Consider the following 19,901-nt stretch of genomic DNA (forward strand, 5'->3'; position numbering starts at 1 on the left):
TTTTTTTATTTTTTTTTGATAACATAATATCAAACATTTTTTTTTTTTTTTTTTTTTTTTGAGATGGAGTCTCACTCTGTTGCCTAGGTTGGAGTTGGAGTGCAGTGGCGTGATCTTGGCTCACTGCAACCTCCACTTTCTGGGTTCAAGCAATTCTCCCACTTCAGTCTCCCTAGTAGCTGGGACTACAGGCGTGCGCCAATACACCTGGCTAATTTTTGTTTTGTTTGTTTTATTTTTAGTAGAGACAGGGTTTGACCATGTTGGCCAGGCTGGTCTCAAACTCCTAACCTCAGGTGATCTATGCACATTGGCCACCCAAAGTGCTGGGATTACAGGCATGAGCCACCGTGCCCGGCCCCTTCTGAGATTATAAGTTTTCTGACAGTAGCTACTTCTGAGTGCCTCCTGAGTCTAAGGTATGGTCCTTCAAGGAGAAGTATTTATTTTGCATCCTCCATGATGGTACTATAACTCTTTCTCAGAAGGTGTTCAGCAAGTACCTATTGATTGATGCATCCCTGATGAATTGAATTACATGCTCACATAAGGACATGCCATTGCAATGGTTGATTTAATTCAACTAGGAGCTCTGTGACAATATTAGTAATTGTTCTATCCATTAAATTCTACCATTTCTACTTTATTTTCTTGACAATAGGTAGCCAAAAGGGGTTTGGACCAGAGAAATGGCAAAATGATAATAGTGTTTTTTAAAAAGACAGTCTTTTGTCTGGAAAATAAATAAAATGTAAGGCATCAAACTCTCCAAGAGAGTATTGCATCTGGAGTTCATGTTATCATAGTACCTTCCTTCTAAAGAAGTGTAGCTGGTAAATAATCAGATGTAACTGTCCACACTCATGATTGACCTTGCCTGGAGTATGCCGTCAGTCAACATTAAGGTGTTCATTACAATGAAGGAGATAAATTTAAAGAGTCACTGTTTTTTTTTTTTTTTTTTGCCTTCCAAGATCATTTTAAGTGTCCTTAATGTACTGTAAAATCTTTCTCTTTTTCTGAACAAAGGCTGAGCCTTGAATGACCATCAGTTGTTAAAAACACCAGTGCTAAACTGGGCACACTGGCTCATGCCTATAATCCCAGCTACTCGGGAGGCTGAGGTGGGAGGATTGCTTGAGCCCAGGAGGTTGAGGCTACTGTGAGCTATGATGGTGCCACTGCACTCCAGCCTGTGTGACAGAGCAAGACCCTGTCTCAACAAAAAACAAAAAACAACGAAAAGCTGGCTCCTCACCCGGATACAGGGATTCTATTTTCCCGTTGTATACTAATGAAATAACTGTTCATTATTGTGGGTTCTACTTGCAGGGTTCAGACTAGGCAATGTGGTACATGCTATACAGGCAACTGAGCAGAGCATTCATGCCACTGATCTGGTACCTCGCTTATGCTTAACATTAGCCAACCTGAACCGTGTGATTTATTTCATCTGTGACACCATCCTCTGGGTGAGGAGCGTAGGTCTCACCTCTGGCATCAACAAAGAGAAATGGCGAACGAGGGCTGCCCACCACTACTGCTTTTCTCTTCTGCTGAGCCTGGTCAGGGATCTGTATGAAATCTCCCTGCAGATGAAACGAGTTACACGTGACAGGGCAAAGAAAGAGAAATCAGCATCCCAGGATCCTCTTGGGTACAGTGTGGCTGATGAGGAAACAGAATGGCTCCAATCCTTTCTACTTCTCTTATTCCGATCTCTGAAGCAGCATCCTCCCTTGCTCCTGGATACGGTGAAGAACCTTTGTGATATCCTGAACCCTTTGGACCAGCTGGGGATCTATAAGTCCAATCCTGGCATCATTGGACTTGGAGGTCTTGTGTCCTCTATAGCAGGCATGATCACTGTGGCATATCCTCAGATGAAGCTGAAGACCCGTTAGGGTGTTTTTAGGCTTGGAACTAGTACCTACTTTAAAAGATGGCCTCTTAGTGGGATAGAAATTTGTATAAGTCAAGGCCATGTCATACTGTGCTTAAGTTCTTGTTCATGTGAGCATTTAACAACCTATGATGTGGGCAGACGTGAGGCCAAAAATGGAAAAGGGAGGAGCATGAAGACTTGTATGTTTTTGGAGTGCTGGAGTGACTTGTGAATTTCTGAATATTTTCCCTTCATCTAACATTGATTGAACATCTCTTATGTGCATAGTGGGAGCTTAGTATTTGCTGAATGAATAAAAATTGAAAGGAAAAAATTTAAAAAGACCCAATCACACTGATCATTTAACACTAATATACAATAACTTTAGGGTTATATGGATCATTGGTTTCACATAATTACAGTACGTCTGGTGCATGGCACTCTCAGATCTAGTAGAGGCTCTGATGTCAGTAGCAGGATGGAGGAGAGCTGGGCTGACAGCCTCTCAACTTGTTGGCCCTTATACCATCACTACACTCATGTCCTTGCTCTGTCCAGAAGTAGAATCAGAAAAGCATCAGGCACCTTCATGGTATAAATTGTGTCTATGGGTGCAGTGAATAAGCAAAAATCAGAAGCAGACAGGAGGGACTTAGAAGAATAGGTAGAGGGTCACAATGGGTGCCTATATGTAGCCTGTGACAGATAAGAAGCTGACAGACAAAAAACAACTAAGGCTAGAGCCTCATTCCTCTGACTCCTAATCCGTGTTCATTCCATGCTCTCCCACTGTCTTCAGAATTGAGTAGAAATGTGATCCCCTCCTGAATCCTGTTTTTTGCTTCTTACTCTCCCATAATTTGGACCTTTCTTGTCCAGTGGTTTATATTCTTTTCTAGAAAAACTAAAACTGGGTGGAGTGTGGTGGCTCACACCTATAATCCCAGCACTTTGGGAGGCTGAAGCAGAAGGATTGCTTGAGGCCAGGAGTTCAAGACCAGCCTGGGCAGTGTAGTGAGACCCTATCTCTACAACAAAGTGTTAAAAAAATTAGCCAGGCATGGTGCCGTATGCCTGTAGTCCCAGTTACTCTGGAGGCTGAAGCAGGAGGATCACTTGAGTCCAGGAGTTCAAGGCTGCAGTGAGCTTCCACCGCACTCCAGCCTGGGTGATAGAGCAAGACCTTGAGTCTTAAAAAAAAAATTATAACAGTATTTAGACTCATCAGCTAGATTGTTTTATTTAAATCCTTCTAACAATTTAGGCAATACTACATTAATTTTCATCAAAATTTATCCAGTCAAAAAAATTTCATGATACTCCAGATGTAACAGGGTCACAATTTTCTATGATAAATCAGACATCTTATTTGTAGGGTGATTGAGGGAGGTGGAAAGCACAGGAGGAAGCCAGTGAAGAGGACACTGGAATGCTGAGTCAATGACATTGACTTGTGTTTCTATCTCCCATCTTGGGTGTGGGTCTTTATAGGTGGTTACAGATCCTTTAGTTTGAGGGAGGTGAGGTAGGGAAATAGGATGCCAGCAGGTAGGAGGCTGATGTCAGTCCTCCCAGCAAAGCCGTGTCATTTATCTGAATGGAAGTGAGAAAATAAATATGTACTCAATAAGTTATATTTCCCAGAAATGTGATTGAGATTCTCAAAAAATAGACTCAGATTCTTGGCTGTCTGTTTAACCAATCAAGATATGGAATTTGAGAAATAAAATTTTGGAAATTTTAAAAGACATGAAAGCTACTAGGTCAGGGCAAATAAAAAGCTTAACTATTTTTATTGTCCAGATCCTCTACTGTAATAGATTAATTATGTTCAATAAATTTCTAGACAAAATTGACTTGTGTCTGTGAATATGTTCTGGGAATAGAGAAGAGTTAAACGTAAGGCAATCCAGCAGATAATCCTCAATCAGCCTACACAGTTGGTACAGCGAGCTCTGGGCTGGAAGATTCAGACTGAGGAGGAGGATGGAGAAAGATTAAGATGTAGAGCCTCTGGGTTGAAAGGGACCTCTGAATGAGCTCATCTAGACTGCTGCCATGGAGAGGGTGCTCTACAGTAGCCCTGTCAATGGCTGGCTGGCTTCTGCCTAGATAAGTCTGCGTTGAATTCATGGTGGTATGTTACAGTGGTATCCATCTTAATGGTGTCCTGGTACCTCCCTGTGAATCCTTCTTTCTAACTAATGTTTTCCACCCCAGAGCCTCCACATTCATGAGGGATGCCAAAAATTGAAGTTCTTCATAGGTGTACAGCCCAGCACATTCACAAATGAGCATTGTTGCCTGATAATTCATTTATTCAACAATGAATGTTTGAGTGCCATGCATGGTTTTGGGGATCCACTTGTGAGCAAGATGACCTAGCTCCCTGCTCTCATGTGGTGGAGGGGTAGGGAAAGCAGGTAGGGACAGAGAAGGAAAGAAGATAGAAGTCTATGCCCTGCAAGCTACTGCTAGAAAACTAACACTTCTGTCTTCCCTCGGGACTCTCCTAGGCCCTTTCACCACTTCTCACCTCTCACCCACATTCTGCACTCCCAGCTAAAGCAGCCAAAGGACTAGTTGATTTGGCAGAGCTTTCAGGCACAAAGCCCTATGCTCCCTCTGGCCCAAAGCCACTACTCTGAAGGCTGAAAACTGCCCTTTGGCTCAGGTTGCTGTCCAGTCACAGCCTCACAGATAATTTGTGCTGAACCTTGAGGTGAGGGCAGAGGCCACTTCAGGAGGCCCACATATGCGTATTATAATTGTTTTATATTTTTTATTTTAATAACAAAGAAAAGCGTCTAACAGAAACACACCACACAAAAGGCTGCAGCGCAGTGGGCCGGTATCCTCAGCTCACTAGCGAAGCTCCGCCTCCCGGGTCGGGACGGCCATTCTCGGGCGTGCCTCAGTCCTCGCTGACTTAGCTGGACTACAGGCGTCCCGCGCACCGGGTCGCCCGCTAGGTTTCGTTTGTTGTTCTGTTTTGTAAGTAGTAGACATGAACAACACAAAAAAAACACAAGGATGGTCTCGACTCTTCTGACCCTTCTGATCCAGTCGTTCCGGTCTGGCCGTCTGCTCTATAAGTGCGTTTGGATTTGGGCCACTTCTTTAAATACTTTGTCTTCTCTACTGCCTTACATTTGAAAAGCCCAGGTTGGATCAATAAGTATTAAATGTATAGCATATTACTCCTTTGAAGCCTCCATGCTTGACTCCTCCCTTTCCTGCCTTCTCATTCCCTACTTTGTTGCATCACAGATACGTAGTTTATTACCAAGGATCTTTCATAATTCCCCACTCCCATCTCTTTCTTCTCTTGCCCACAGTGTGTGACTTAGAAGAGTCAACAATACATGTAATTCCACCAGCAACAAAGAAAATACGTTTTGTTTTCTTATTGTCCATTTTCACAAAGAGGCCCTTCTTAGTTCATCTGAAAGCTATAGCTTACACCATAGTCCTCCATCATATCTGAAGCCAGGAACTAGAACTTGGGCTTATGCTTGAGTCCTGGCTAAAGAAGGGTTGAGTGGTGCTAGTTCTTTGTTGTCTGGGTGCTATTGATTAGTGATAGAATCTTAGTCAACACCGTCGCTTATCCAGACTTAGGAGAACAAAAATCTACTTGGCTCTCCCACTCTTCATTCTGGTAGCATCTTAGGCCAGGTAAAGTTCAATAAATTTTGTTGAACTCTAAGAAGTGAAAATTCCTCCCTCAAAGGCTATATTGTCAAAAACAACTCCTGGCTCTGTTGCTTCTTCACTGAGGGCAATTTATCTCCGTAATCAAAGACGAATACATTCAGATGAACTCTTCTGTGTGGGTTTAAATTTTACTGTTCAACATTCACTCTTGCTAGTAAATAAGAAAAGATGAGAGAAATGGATTGAGAACTGTCCCACAAGACCCTCTACGGAAAAGGAGCCAAAAGATTGCAGAGGTATATAGAACTTTAGAGCTTTTGAGTTTAACGATGTATATCCCTATACCTTCTTTCTGGAAAGCAGACTTTTGTGAATTGAGGGCAGGAACATTATAGAACTGATGCTTCATGGCTCTGGAATACTAAGTCCTCTGAGCCTGGATCTCCTTCAGCTCTGCCACCTACCTCCTTGTTTGCTAAATGTCCTTAGAGAAGTTAGGATATGCCCCAGGAACCCTGGGTCAGATAACCATGACAACTGCTGACCCTGCTTTCTCTTCCTCTCTGCCCTCCTCTAGCTGGGAGGCGTTAGTAGCATTGCCCAAGACTCCCAGGAGTGACAGGAATTGTTTCTGCCTGAGGAGACGCTCTGCAGCCTGGGCTCTGTGAGACTGAGGTGGTGGTCAGCTGCAGTGAGTGTTGGGGTCCTGGGGCACCTGCCTTACCTGGCTTGTTTATGAACATTAAAGGGAAGAAGTTGAAGGTAAGGGCCTCTTGGGAATTTTGCTTGGGATGAAAAGCTCTGCAGGGAAACTACTGAGGGAGAGATTCTGGTATAGATACTCTGTACCAGAAGTATAGAATAGCTATTCTGGGGCTACTGTCTTTTCCAAAACACAGATATGTTTGCTTAGAAATAGAGGAATTGGGTAGGAACAGTGGATCATGCCTTTAATCCCAGCACTGCAGGTGGCCGAGGCAGGTGGATCACTTGAGCCCAGGAGTTCAAGAACAACCTGGGCAACATAGTGGGATCCTGTCTCTACAAAAAAAGAAAAAAAGAAAAAAAAATAGCCCTGCATAGTGGTGCATGCCTGTAGTCCCAGCTACTTGGGAGGCTGAGGTGGGAGGGTACCTTGATCCCAGGAGATCAAGGCTGCAGTGAGCCATGATTGTATCACCACATTCCATCCTGGGCAACAGATTGAGACCCTGTCTCAAAAAAAAAGATAGGGAGGGGGGAGAGGGACAGACACACACACACACACACACACACACACACACAGAGAGAGAGAGAGAGAGAGAGAGAGAGAGAGAGAGGAATTAACCCAGAGCCTTTTCAAAGATGAAACCTGAAACTTGTTTGTTTATTTTTTTAGAGATGGGGTCTCACTATATTGCCCAGGCTGATCTCAAACTCCTGGGCTCAAGCAATTCTCCCATGTTAGCCTCAGTAGCTGGGATTACAGGTGCTTGCCAATGCACCCAGCTTGAAACTTGTTGTTTTAGTCTCTTTTGGACCCTCATTAAAGAGCCTTAAGACTTTAGCTAAAACTTTTTATCTCTTATGGCTGCCTGCATTTTTTATTTCCTAACCTGAACGCTTTTTTTTTTTTTTTGAAACGGAGTTTTGCTCTTGTCGCCCAGGCTGGAATACAGTGGCATGATCTCAGCTCATTGCAACCTCTGCCTCCCGGGCTCAAGTGATTCTCCTGCCTCAGCCTCCCAAGTAACTGGATTACAGACGCCCACCACCATGCCTGGCTAATTTTTGTATTTTTAGTAGAGACAGAGTTTCACCATGTTGCCCAGGCTGGTCTCGAACTCCTGACTTCAGGTGATCTACCCACTTTGGCCTCCCAAAGTGCTGGGATTACAGGCCTGAGCCACCGCGCCTGGCCTCCTAACCTGAACTCTTATAAGAAACATTATTCTTGGCTTGGCCAAGGTGGGCAGATCACTTGAGGTCAGGAGTTTGAGACCAGCCTGGCCAACATGATGAAACCCCATCTCTACTAAAAATACAAAAATTAGCCGGTATGGTGGCTCATGCCTGTAATCCCAGCACTTTGGGAGGCCGAGGTGAGTGGATCATGAGGTCAGGAGATTGAGACCATCCTGGCTAACATGGTGAAACCCTGTCTCTACTGAAAAAAAAAAAAAAAATTAGCCGGGCGTGGTGGCAGGTGCTTGTAGTCCCAGCTACTTGGGAGGCTGAGGCAGGAGAATGGTGTGAACCCGGGAAGCAGAGCTTGCAGTGAGCGGAGATCATGCCACTGCACTCCAGCCTGCACAACAGTGTGAGACTCCATCTCAAAAGAAAAAAAAAAACCCGTCTCTACTAAAAATACAAAAAATAAAAATAAAATAAAATTAGCTGGGTGTGGTGGTGGGCACCCCAGCTACTGGGGAGGCTGAGACAGGAGAATCCCTTGAACCCAGGAGGCAGAGGTTGCAGTGAGCTGAGATTGTGCAACTACATTCCAGCCTGGGCGACAGAGCAAGACTCCATTTCAAAAAAAGAAAGAAAGAAAGAAACATCAGTTTTGACAAGTAAGCTATGGAGCAACTCATTCCTATGGGGACCCTAACGAGTGGGGCTATTGTGTGTGACATTCACCCTCCAACCTAATGCCTTCCGTTCAGGGTAAATGGGCCGCCAGGCAGCCTGGGCCTAGTTGGTGGCCAAGAGAGGTAGGGAAGTGACCCAGTGGAGCTCAAGCCTGAGGACTTCTGATGGGACCTGGGACTCTGTTTTGCAGCTTAAAGAGCTAGGATGGCAGTCAACAAAGGCCCCACCTTGCTGGATGGAGACCTTCCTGTAAGTAACTTGGGCTCATCTGTGACAGGGGATGGACAACTGAGGGAGGAGGAAGAAGCAGGGAGGGAAGATGCAGGGGACTTAGAGCAAGATATGCCCAGATTATAATCCTAGTTCATTGACTACCATGGCTTAGTTATTCTTGCCCTCACCACCTTTTGTAGAGGGCAGTTGGAGGATCTGGGAGGGGAAAAAAGATGCTTATTAAAAACTAAGCACCTTGGAAAAAAGGGACAGAAATCCTGGCTTAGGGACAGTGGGGAGTGGAGAGGAAGGGAATAACTATGTTTAAACCCTGATGCAGAAGCCCATGCTCTGTCCACCGCCCAGCTGGATGTGTATTCAGTGCAGAGCCACTGCATTCTTTGTCTCCAGCATCATTCATATGGCAAATGGCACCTCCCGGAGTCAGACGGTGCACAGCCTGTGCTGCTGTGTCGGGGGAAGGGTGGGATATTCCGTGTGTCTGGTGTTCTATCTCTGACCTGGTTTTCACTGTGATTTGAAGTGGTTTGATACTTTTAGGAATGCTTGATGGCTCCTGGCAAGGCATCTCAGATTTGCACACAGTTCAGATAGTGAAACTTAAAAATTGTGAACCTGTACAATATCCACCTTGCCCAAATTAAGCTTATACTGACTCTTGCACTAGGAATCACTTTGTTTTGTATTGAATCATAGAAGAGAGAGGCATAAAATGGTCAAGTACATAGTGAAGCCATTCTAACAGACGGTGGTTTATTCCCTTCCCAGGATCTCTTTCCCCCTTTGGTTTTGTCTAAAACAACCTCTGAAAGCTCTGTCCAAACTGTTAAAAAGAATGTTTTCACCGGGCGAGGTGGCTCAAGCCTGTAATCCCAGCACTTTGGGAGGCCGAGGTGGGCGGATCACGAGGTCAGGAGATTGAGACCATCCTGGCTAACATGGTGAAACCCTGTCTCTACTAAAATACAAAAAATTAGCTGGGCGTGGTGGCAGGCACCTGTAGTCCCAGCTACTCGGGAGGCTGAGGCAGGAGAATGGCGTGAACCTGGGAGGCAGAGCTTGCAGTGAGCCGAGATCGCGCCACTGCACTCCAGCCTGGGAGATGTCAAGACTCCGTCTCAAAACAAAAACAAAAACAAAAAAACCCGAAGACATTGTGGGCTGCTCTGTCTTAGTGTACACATAGGTCTCATTGATGGGGATCTTTGAACTCTCCCTCCTACAAACAGAACAGGCCAGGTCTTCACTTCGTGAGCAAAACTATGCCACAGTGTCATATTCAAAGTTACAGAGAGTCTGAGCATCTGAATCTGACCTGGGGAGTTTTTTCTTTTTACTTTAGATATGGAGAATTCTCAACATTCATAAGAACAGACAGAAAAGAACATAATAAGCCCCATGTACCCTTTGTTAGCCCCGAAGACCATGAATTCATGGCCAATCCTGCCTCATCCTCACTTCCATTAATTCCCTCACTTTGTGTTATTTTGAAGATAATCCTAGGCAGGCCATTTCCAACTCGAGTTGGAATCCTGACTCTGCCACTTACCAGCTGTGGGATCTTGGGTAAATCACTTCCCATTTCTGATTGTCAGTCTCCTCATTGACTCAGTGTTGGTGACAGTGCTAACCCCAGAGGATGGCTGTTAGAATTAAGTGAGCTTATGTCACCAAGGCACCCAGACCAGTGCCTGCAGCATAATGGCACCTGACAAATGCTCTTTCCCTCTGCATGCCTAGAATTTGTTCTTTTAATTTTATTTATTTATTTTTTAGATATAGCGTCTTACTCTGTCACCCTGGCTGGAATGCAGTGGCGCCATCATATTTCACTGCGGCCTCGGCCTCCTGGCCTCAGGCAGTCCTCCCACCTCAGCCTCCCCAGTAGCTGGGACTCTGTAGTCCACATGCCATCAAATATTAGCATGGCTAGCTTTTTTCTTTTCTCTTTTTTTTTGTGGCTCAGAGTGTTCTCAAACTCCTGGCTTCAAATGATCCTCCCACCTCAGCCTCCCAAAGTGTTGGGATTACAGGCATGAGCTTCTACACTTAGCCCTAGAATTCATTATTTTACTCAAAGACCAGTGTTTTTTCACTAAGGTTCCTAGGTGACCTAAAGCTTAATTATGTGACTGCTGCCAAAGGTGCATTACTAACAGCACAGCACCCTGGAAATGATAAACGATTGTTCCACTACACCCAGCATGCACAGATCACACCCAGAGTGCTGTCTTTGAGTGTTTTTTGTTTGTTCGTTTTTTTGTTTTTTGAGACAGGGTCTCATTCTGTCATCGAGGCTGTAGTGCAGTGGCATGATTATGGCTCACTACAGCCTCCATCTGCCAGGCTCATGTGATCTTCCCACCTCAGGTTCTTGAGTAGCTGAGACCACAAGCACAGAGCACCATACCTGTTAATTTATTATTATAGTTATTTTTTGGTGAGACACGGTCTCCCTATGTTGCCCAGGCTGGCCTCAAACTCCTAGGCTCAAGCAAGGGTAGTATATTTTTAAGAAAGATAATGTAAAACTGTAGCATGTCCAGGAGAGGGGGTCACCAGACCACAGTGTGAACCATTTGTAAACAAAGTTAGGAACTGGAGCCATTTAACATGATGGAGGTACCTCTAAAGGGAGACATATTTGACTTCAAATATGTGAAGGGCCAACCCATGAATGATGAAATAGGTTTGCTCAGTTTTGTTCCAGAGGGCAGAGTGTGGAACAGGGGGATGGAGGCAAATTTCAGCTCAGCAAAGCTGTCCAACAAGGGACACAGGCCACTTTATGAGGGGGAGAGCTCTCATTCAGGCAGATATTTAAATATAAGTCTTGGCTGGGCACAAAGGCTCATGCCTATAATCTCAGTGATTTGGGAGGCTGAGGCAGAAGGATCACCTGAGGCCAGGAGTTCAAGACCAGCAAGACCCGCCCCCTCTACAAAATAAAAGTATTAGCAAGGCATGGTGTCACATGCCTGTAGTCCCAGCTACTCAGGAGGCACAAGTGTGAGGATTGTTTGAGCTCAGGAGTTGGAGGTTACAGTGAACTATGATGGCACTAATGCACTCCAGCTTGAGCAACAGAGTGAAACCCTGTCTCTAGGAAAATAATAAATAAATAAAAACAAATACAAGTCTACCAGAGAAATGATGGAAAGGATTCTTACCACAAAGTCCCCTGGGGGCCTAAGATTCTGTGATTCTGTGCAGTTGGGCAGATCTAAACCTACACATTCTACTAGGCACAGCCCTGACTGTGGTTCATGTATTCAGCTAACATTACTGTGCCATGCTTTAGGCTACACTCTGGGGATACAGAGATGAGTCTACGGGGAGTGAGATGAATACCCATAACCATAGCACGGTGTAATGAATGTGGAGACAGCCAGGGAGGGAGTGGTTTCCGACGCGATGGAGAAGAGTCTGGAAGCTTCACAGGGGAAGTGCTGGTCAAGTGGAGTCTTGAGGGAATGGCACTCTGCCAGGCAGCAAGGGCTATGGGAGGGAAGGTGAGCGTTCTAGGCAGTGGGGCCAGGATACACAGGCGGGGAGGCAGTACCTCAGAAAGACCAGAAAAATGTTTGGAGAAGCCACCAATCAAAGGTGGATTAAAATTCTAGACATTAACAACACTTGCTCTCTACTAGTAGGTATCAGGGGAGTGAGTTGGGGTGGGGGTGGGGGTGATGGGATCTGACTTGGCCCCTGGAGAACAGAGATTGCCTTGGTAGCTCTTCAGAACCTGGATAGTGACCAGGAGGACATGGCCTTGTTTTCCCCATGGGGTCTCCCATGCTCCCATGATTGGGGCATCTAGAGACCTCTTTGGCCTTGGTTCCTCCCAGGTCACTTGGACTCAGGCTAATTGCACCATTGGTCTCCATGACCCTGAGGTCACCTTCCTGGGAGGCTGGAGAGGGAGGTGGGACAACTTGAATGTGTTCCTTCCACACCAGGAGCAGGAGAATGTGCTGCAGCGGGTCCTGCAGCTGCCGGTGGTGAGTGGCACCTGCGAGTGCTTCCAGAAGACCTACACCAGCACTAAGGAAGCCCACCCCCTGGTGGCCTCTGTGTGCAATGCCTATGAGAAGGGCGTGCAGAGCGCCAGTAACTTGGCTGCCTGGAGCATGGAGCCCGTGGTCCGCAGGCTGTCCACCCAGTGTGAGTCCTTGTGGCACTCAGCAGCTGCCTGCTTATTCACTGCCTACCTGCCAGTCTGTCTGTCCGCCTCTCAGTCTGTCTGACTATCTGATAACTTGCTTGTCTGTCTGCTTAACTGCCTACATCCCATTGCATGGTCTTCTTATCTATGGATATAAAGGTATACATACAGATCTCTTTTCATCTATAGATGCCTATCTGTGGCCCAGCTGGCATTTGCCTAGGATAACAATGATGGCCAGAGAATCTGCAGGGGAAGGGAAGGCAGAGCTATGCAGGCAGTGGTGAGGTTGGGGTCCATGGCAGACCAGACACTCACTGTAGCAGCACAGGCAGCAGCAGCAAGAACCAGCAGAGTCTGGCAGAGGCAGAGGCAGCCACACTAGGGGGCCTGGCAGGGCTGGAGGGCATGGAGGGAGGGGAAAGCTGGCTGAGCCCAGCAGCTGATGGTAGCGGCTCATGACGGGTGGGGGCGGCAGAGAGCCACTAGCCAGGGCCCTGGAGGCAGAAGACGGTTCTCTTACAGGCCTTACCAGGTGTGTACCACTCAAATTGTTCTGCCCCATCTGAAAATGTGGCCTCCAAGGCATAGCTCTTGACAGGGCTGAGGGAAATCGCAGTAATGCCAAAAAGCCTAGCACCTTCCACCATCCTAATTACAGAATTATGGGTAGCTGAGGACTCCACACAGCAAACAGGAGAGGACAGATGTAAAGTAGGCCCAGGCCCTGTCCCTGGCTGCAAGCTCCTTAAATAGTTTCCTTGAGTCTCATTCTGCCCAACTGGAAGACAGCTAAGTCATCTGGGCTCTCTGCTGCTCGAGAATTTTGTGAAGAAAAATAAGGTATCTGGAGAAAGAATATATGAAAGAGTATAAAGAACTCTCTTTGAAAGCTGTGGCCCCCAGTGGCCATGGCTGCAGAGCCGATGTCCTGGCCGACCCAGGCAGGATCCCCTTGAAGCAGGTGCATCTCTGATGCAAGCCCACTCTCCAGGGGCAACTCTTTTCCCTTCCCTGCGACCCTCTTCAGACAGCTGACCATCTCAACACCTAGTGGTTAAAAAGAAGAGCATGGACAGCCTGGGGCCTGCACTGGCTGTGCTGGGAGTTTGTCATGTTGAGAGCTAAGCAGGCCCAGCTCCAAGGCCTCACTGCCATCTGCCTTCCTCTCACACCTCTCTTCTCCCTCCTTATGCTCACTCAGAGTCCCCATGTAGGTACCGAGGGAAGAGAAGGAAGGAAAGAACAGTACTTGTTGGTGATTCTTATAGCTCCCATCATTCTTCTTCATAAAAATCCTGCCAGGCAGGCACCATTAATTCACCTTTTACAACGTAGGAAGCAGAGGCTCAGACAGGCTGTGACTTGCTGAGGCCACAGGCTGCTTAGACGTGGTCACTTGGCCTTTTGAGTGCAGGTCTCAGTGACTCCAGAGTTCCCACACAGATGTAAGAAATTGGCCCGGGTCTCGAGGAGCCCCTGCGGACAGGGGCTAAAGAGGGCAAAGGGCCTGGGGCCCAGAGATGCTGGGGAGGCAGCAGGCCTTGGGATTTGAGGGCTCCGAGTCACTTCTTTGGCACAGAGGCCACTGCTAGATTCTCATGGAGACAGACAGCACTCACCCAAACTTGACCCTTTCCTTCCAGTCACAGCTGCCAATGAGCTGGCCTGCCGAGGCTTGGACCACCTGGAGGAAAAGATCCCAGCCCTCCAGTACCCTCCTGAAAAGGTAAGCCCCTTCCCACCTCTTGAAGCCTCCCTGCACTCTGTCGTCACCACCTCTCAGGGAGGAGAGGGCAGGGGCTGCTGATCCCGTGACTGGAAGTCTGTGTCCCATGGTGAGCATCCTCCAAGGCTGGCAGAGGCTGCCTGCTCCCAAGGCCACACCACACAACAGGCTCCTCTTCTCCCTGTGAAGCTAAATGGAGGTGGGGTTTCTGGGACCAGCAGGCACGAGCCCAGAGGCAAACCCAAACAGGAGCTCTGGCGGGTCCCACTGCCTCCGGATACAACACCCTGGGATCTGAGGTTCCACAGTCTGCCCTGGACCACTTGGCGACTACAGCTGCTTAAGATCATGAGTCACACTCATTCAGATCCCAGGAGTGTCATCCCATATCCTCAAGATCCAACATTTTATGGACCATGAGATTGAAAGTCACTTTACCTGGCTACATATTTATTAGGTAGTTGCTATGATAAGGACTCATTTTTGGTGCTTCTGGGGAATAAGCTTCAGTCTCTGACCTCATCTATCTCACTGACCAACTACCCTTCTCACAAACATGTACTGAGGCCTACCCTATGCCCGGGGCCATCACCTATGCTTTATCAAGTACTCTCACTTAATCCTCTTGTCAACCCTCTGGGATAGGGGTTGTTATCTCCATTTTACAGAGAGGAAACCAGTAAGTGGAGACGTGAGAGCAGGTCTGTTCAGCCGTGAGGCCTGTGTCCTTTGCTCCCCATTTTTCCAGATTAAAGGCAACATTTTTGTCACAAAGGCGCTCCCAGGATAACGAAGAAAAAGATAAATTATTTCAATGCAGAACTTGTAGGAAGATCAAGCACACCTATAAATCAATAGAAACGCTGTGTTCTGAGGAAAGGATGAAGGAGATTCCTTGTGAGCATGAGGGTATCAGGACAGGTGGCACCAACGAGGAGTCTTTGGGGTCATCCTCACAGGATGAGAGGGATCTTGACAGGCAGTGATGGGGGTGAAGAAGCCAGGAGATCCAAACGGTTGGCACAAGGAAGGTTGGAGCCCTCTGCCTTTAAAGCCTAGCTTAATTCCAGGTACCCAAATATCAGTACCAGTTCCCTGGGCCTTTAGATGACGCCTTCCTGGGACCTGGGCTCAGGCTACCAGACCCCGAAAGGGTGGCCCTTCCAGGGACTGTAAGACCACATGCCTAACACCCCCACCAACTTCCCCCAGATTGCTTCTGAGCTGAAGGACACCATCTCCACCCGCCTCCGCAGTGCCAGAAACAGCATCAGCATTCCCATCGCGAGCACTTCAGACAAGGTCCTGGGGGCCGCTTTGGCTGGGTGCGAGCTCGCCTGGGGAGTGGCCAGAGACACTGCGGAATTTGCTGCCAACACTCGAGCTGGCCGACTGGCTTCTGGAGGGGCCGACTTGGCCTTGGGCAGCATTGAGAAGGTGGTGGAGTACCTCCTCCCTCCAGACAAGGAAGAGTCAGGTACTTGCCATTCGGAGGCTCGGCCTGGGAGTGAGTTGTCACAGACACTGCCTGGGAATCAGCAGGAGGTAGCAGGGCTCATCCAGCCACTGCTCTGGAATAGGGAAGGCCAGTGGGATTTTCAGATGGATTCATAACATTTACCCTCCTGCCCCCACCCCATCTGTAAAGAGGGAAAGTGAGTTGTGGAACTCACCAGTGAATTTGTGGTGGAGCTAGAACACCTGCTTTCCAGTCCTAGACATGACCCAGAACTCCCCGGCCCCTCTCTTACTTGTTTTCTCTTCTTTCCCCCCAAATCCCTACCCAGCCCCTGCTCCTGGACACCAGCAAGCCCAGAAGTCGCCCAAGGCCAAGCCGAGCCTCATGAGCAGGGTTGGGGCTCTGACCAACACCCTCTCTCGACACACCATGCAGACCGTGGCCCGGGCCCTGGAGCAGGGCCACACCCTGGCCATGTGGATCCCAGGAGTGGCGCCCCTGGTGAGTATCTGCCCTGAGCTCTGACTGACCCCGTGCCTGGGAGCCTTGTGGGCCTCTTAGTACCTCCCATCCCCCACCCATTGCCCCTTCCTGTCCTGAGAACATTCTCTCTTCCAACCTGGGCTAGGACTTTAGTTCTAAGGACAAGAGGCCTTGAGAGGGGTAGAGGCATGGCCTTCCAGACCACAGGGAAAGAGAAGGGACAGGATGTTAAGCAAGGGCAGGCCTGCCTTGCTAGAGTGCTCCTGCCCTACCACTCACTTCTATCTCCCCCATTTCCCTCTGAGTCTCTCCCAAGCCCCAGTCTTCATCCCCCCAAGTGGGCCTCTTTCTATGGGTCTTCCCACCTATAAGACAGCAGGACTTCCATCTGCTATGCAAGCACTAGGGACTGTCATCCTTAAATAAACAAAGTACATAACCCATTTTGTCAGGGAGAGTGTACCCAGCACCAATGCACCCAAGGTAAATTTGCCCTTTCTAGGCCCAGGGAGAGTTAACTCCCCACCACTCCCCACCTCCACCTCTCTGTATTTTAGCAGAAATAGGCTGGATTTTTTTCATAAGGAATTTTAGTAAGAAACTAGCGCCAGAAAAGAAAATAAAACAACATTAAAGCATAAAGGTCAGCAAACAAGATTACTACTTTTCAGCCATCTTTTGAGCAGTACTTTTAAAAGCATCATCAGGCCTGGATCATTCATTCAAGAAAGTGTTGCCCCTGCAGGGATACAGGATTAGCAGTTCCCCTCAATCCCCTGCATCAATAATGGCTGAGACTGAGTCACATGCCTGGGCCCGGCCTGCAGTGGGCAGAACCTCACATGCCACCATTCACATGGAATAGAGTGGCATCCCCAAAAGCTGTGTAATAAGGAGGCTCTGTTTGTGGGGCTCCCTAGAGGTTTAGAATGTGCCTCAGGAGACACCAGCCCACTTGCTCAGTCAATTTCTTCCCATGGGACACTCTGGTTCATTGAATTTTTCACTCTTTAGAGATCTGGGAGGAGTATCTACCAAAGCTAACAAACATATATCCTGTGGCCCAGCAATTCCACTCTTAAGTGTATACCCAACAGAAATGAGCACTTAAGTCTCCCAAGACAAGTAAAAATTGTTCAGATCAGCAATATCCTTAGCTAAGAACTGGAAGCAATGATAATGCCCATCAACTGTAGGATGGGTAAGTTATGGGAAATTCGTATGATGGAATATTACACAGAAATGAAAAAGAAGGAACTACTTCCATTTGCAGTAACATAAGTGAAACTTACACCATAATATTTAACTAAAGGAGCTATTAATGAATGAATACACATGATGTGACTCCACTTACATGAAGTTCAAAAATAGGCAAAACGAAGGCATGGTGACAGAGATCAGGATTGTGGTTGCTCTTAGGGGAATATGGACTGAGTGGGGGACACGGAGTCTTTGGGTGTTGAAAATGGTCTATGTCTTGACCTGTGGTGGTTACACAGGTGTGTTCTTATAAAAATTCATAGAGCTTACACTAAAGATGTGTGCACTTTAGTGTATGTAGATTACCATTCAATAAAAAGTTTCAAGAAAAGTCTGCTGGGGCCAAGCCCTGCTCACCACCTGGCCTGGATCCTGGGGGCGAGGGGCTTCGGCTGCTGTGGCTCCCTGGTCATCAGCAGGGGCAGTTGAGCCAGCAATCTGCTGCCATCCTCCCTCAGAGCAGCCTGGCCCAGTGGGGTGCCTCAGTGGCCATGCAGGCGGTGTCCCGGCGGAGGAGTGAAGTGCGGGTGCCCTGGTTGCACAGCCTCGCAGCCGCCCAGGAGGAGGATCATGAGGACCAGACAGACACGGAGGGAGAGGACATGGAGGAGGAGGAAGAATTGGAGACTGAGGAGAACAAGTTCAGTGAGGTGAGGGGGAGAGTGGGAGCCTCAAAGTCGTCCAGTCCACAGAAGTGGTGAGAAGCAGAGGCATAGGGTGAACTCAGGAATTCTGGCCCAGATGCAGGGGCATGGCATGTGTGTGTAACACCTTTTATCCCACCCCCAAATGCCCAGCTGATGAGGGACTTCCATGTCATTCTCTCAGCTGATCCTTGCAACACTCTGTAAATAGGCAGGGCAGAGATTATTGTCACATTTTGCGGAAGAAACAGAGGTTCAGAGAGGGAATGTGACCTGTCCAAGGCCACACTGCTAGTGGCAGAATAAGCCTGAAGTTTTGTAAATTTGGTATTCTCATGCTTTTCCCTTGAGCTCTGGGGCTGGTGAGGAGGGAAGGGTCAGGGGAGTTACTGCAGGAGGCACTGACCCTACTCTGGCCCCCAGGTAGCAGCCGTGCCAGGCCCTCAAGGGCTCCTGGGCGGTGTGGCACATAACCTGCAGAAGGCCCTCCAGACCACCATCTCAGCTGTGACATGGGCACCTGCAGCTGTGCTGGGCATGGCAGGGAGGGTGCTGCACCTCACACCAGCCCCTGCTGTCTCCTCGACCAAGGGGAGGGCCATGTCTCTATCAGATGCCCTGAAGGGCGTTACTGACAATGTGGTGGACACAGTGGTGCATTACGTGCCGGTGAGTACCACCCCTGGCAAACTGTTAGTGTCCCAAGGGGGCCCGGACAGGGCAGATAAAGTAGATTTGACTGAAGGGGATGCAGTCCCCCTCCTTTCCCCTATTCCTCTGGAGACCCCCTTGCAGTCCTCAGTGCCCTGGCAACATTTTGACATACTGGGCCTCTCCCAGCCCCAGGAGTATAGAGGCCCATGGCTCTGGCCTAAGGCCTCTCCCCACGGCCCCTCCCACCTGTTGGTAGAAGAGTCTCCAGCCATTAGTCCTGGGATCCCAGTGCCTCACCTTCACCCCTTTGCTCCCAACTGAAAGGCCGGGCAGGTGCCAGGCAGGTTTGCACGCTGCTGCGCGGGAAGTGGTTGGAGAGAATTCCAGGGCACCCTGAGGGGTGGGCCATGAGTTCCATGGGACAGCAGCAGGCTCCACCCAATTTTATCACCTGTGGCCAATAGGAAAAACCCAGGGGATACCAATGCCATCCCTTTGGGAGCCCCTTTCCAAAGCAAGTTATAGGTTATGCGGGCCTGAGGGGGGCTGGTCAGGGCAGGAAGCACCCTTAGAGCTGGTAAGGGGATGGATTACTCAGTCACTCTAGCAAGCAGCATGCCAGGGATCTTAGCAGACCTCCTGTTCACCCTGCGCTCGGGCCAGCCCCAGGAAGGTGTACCCATCCCTGGCCAGGTCACTGTGTGGGCTGCAAGGAAGAGTTAGGAAAGCTGATGACCTCCCATTGAGGGTTCCCCTCAGGGAGGCCTAGGGGATCCTGAAACTTTGGGAGGCTTGGCTTGCCTGAGCGGCCACCTGGTCCGTGGAGCAGCTCAGAGTGGGTAGGACCTCAGGGCTTTCCCCGGTGCCCCTCCAACTACTGAACCGCTCCCCAGCCTGTGGCCTCCTGACGGCCGCTCCCAGTGAAACAATCGAGGGACCCGGGAAGGGGCGGTGGGTCAGAGGCGCAGGGACCAGGGCCAAGCCAGGACTCTAAGGCGGCTGCCGGGCCCTCAGCTCCCCAGGCTGTCGCTGATGGAGCCCGAGAGCGAATTCCGGGACATCGACAACCCGCCCGCCGAGGTCGAGCGCCGGGAGGCGGAGCGCAGGGCGTCAGGGGCGCCATCCGCCGGCCCGGAGCCCGCCCCGCGCGCCGCACAGCC

General features: G+C 48.7%; 2 protein-coding genes across 2 annotated transcripts in view; both read left to right on the top strand.

Annotated features, from left to right (window-relative positions):
- Positions 1-3,737, top strand: part of PEX11A (peroxisomal biogenesis factor 11 alpha) — a 9,129-nt gene extending 5,392 nt beyond the window's left edge. Inside the window, exon 3 of the mRNA XM_017861207.1 lies at positions 1,333-3,737. Coding sequence (XP_017716696.1) covers positions 1,333-1,904 — 572 coding nt within the window. The 3' untranslated portion in view covers positions 1,905-3,737. The remainder of the gene's footprint in view (positions 1-1,332) is intronic.
- A 2,211-nt stretch (positions 3,738-5,948) lies between these two features.
- The window catches only part of PLIN1 (perilipin 1), a 15,353-nt gene continuing 1,400 nt past the window's right edge, over positions 5,949-19,901 (top strand). The window contains exons 1-9 of the mRNA XM_017861249.1: positions 5,949-6,304; positions 8,188-8,362; positions 12,307-12,511; positions 14,159-14,241; positions 15,454-15,718; positions 16,029-16,201; positions 17,902-18,093; positions 18,511-18,756; positions 19,756-19,901. Coding sequence (XP_017716738.1) covers positions 8,318-8,362; positions 12,307-12,511; positions 14,159-14,241; positions 15,454-15,718; positions 16,029-16,201; positions 17,902-18,093; positions 18,511-18,756; positions 19,756-19,901 — 1,355 coding nt within the window. The 5' untranslated portion in view covers positions 5,949-6,304; positions 8,188-8,317. The remainder of the gene's footprint in view (positions 6,305-8,187; positions 8,363-12,306; positions 12,512-14,158; positions 14,242-15,453; positions 15,719-16,028; positions 16,202-17,901; positions 18,094-18,510; positions 18,757-19,755) is intronic.

Source organism: Rhinopithecus bieti, unplaced genomic scaffold, assembly GCF_001698545.2.
Source record: "Rhinopithecus bieti isolate Rb0 unplaced genomic scaffold, ASM169854v2 scaffold_57534, whole genome shotgun sequence".
Classification (NCBI taxonomy): domain Eukaryota; kingdom Metazoa; phylum Chordata; class Mammalia; order Primates; family Cercopithecidae; genus Rhinopithecus; species Rhinopithecus bieti.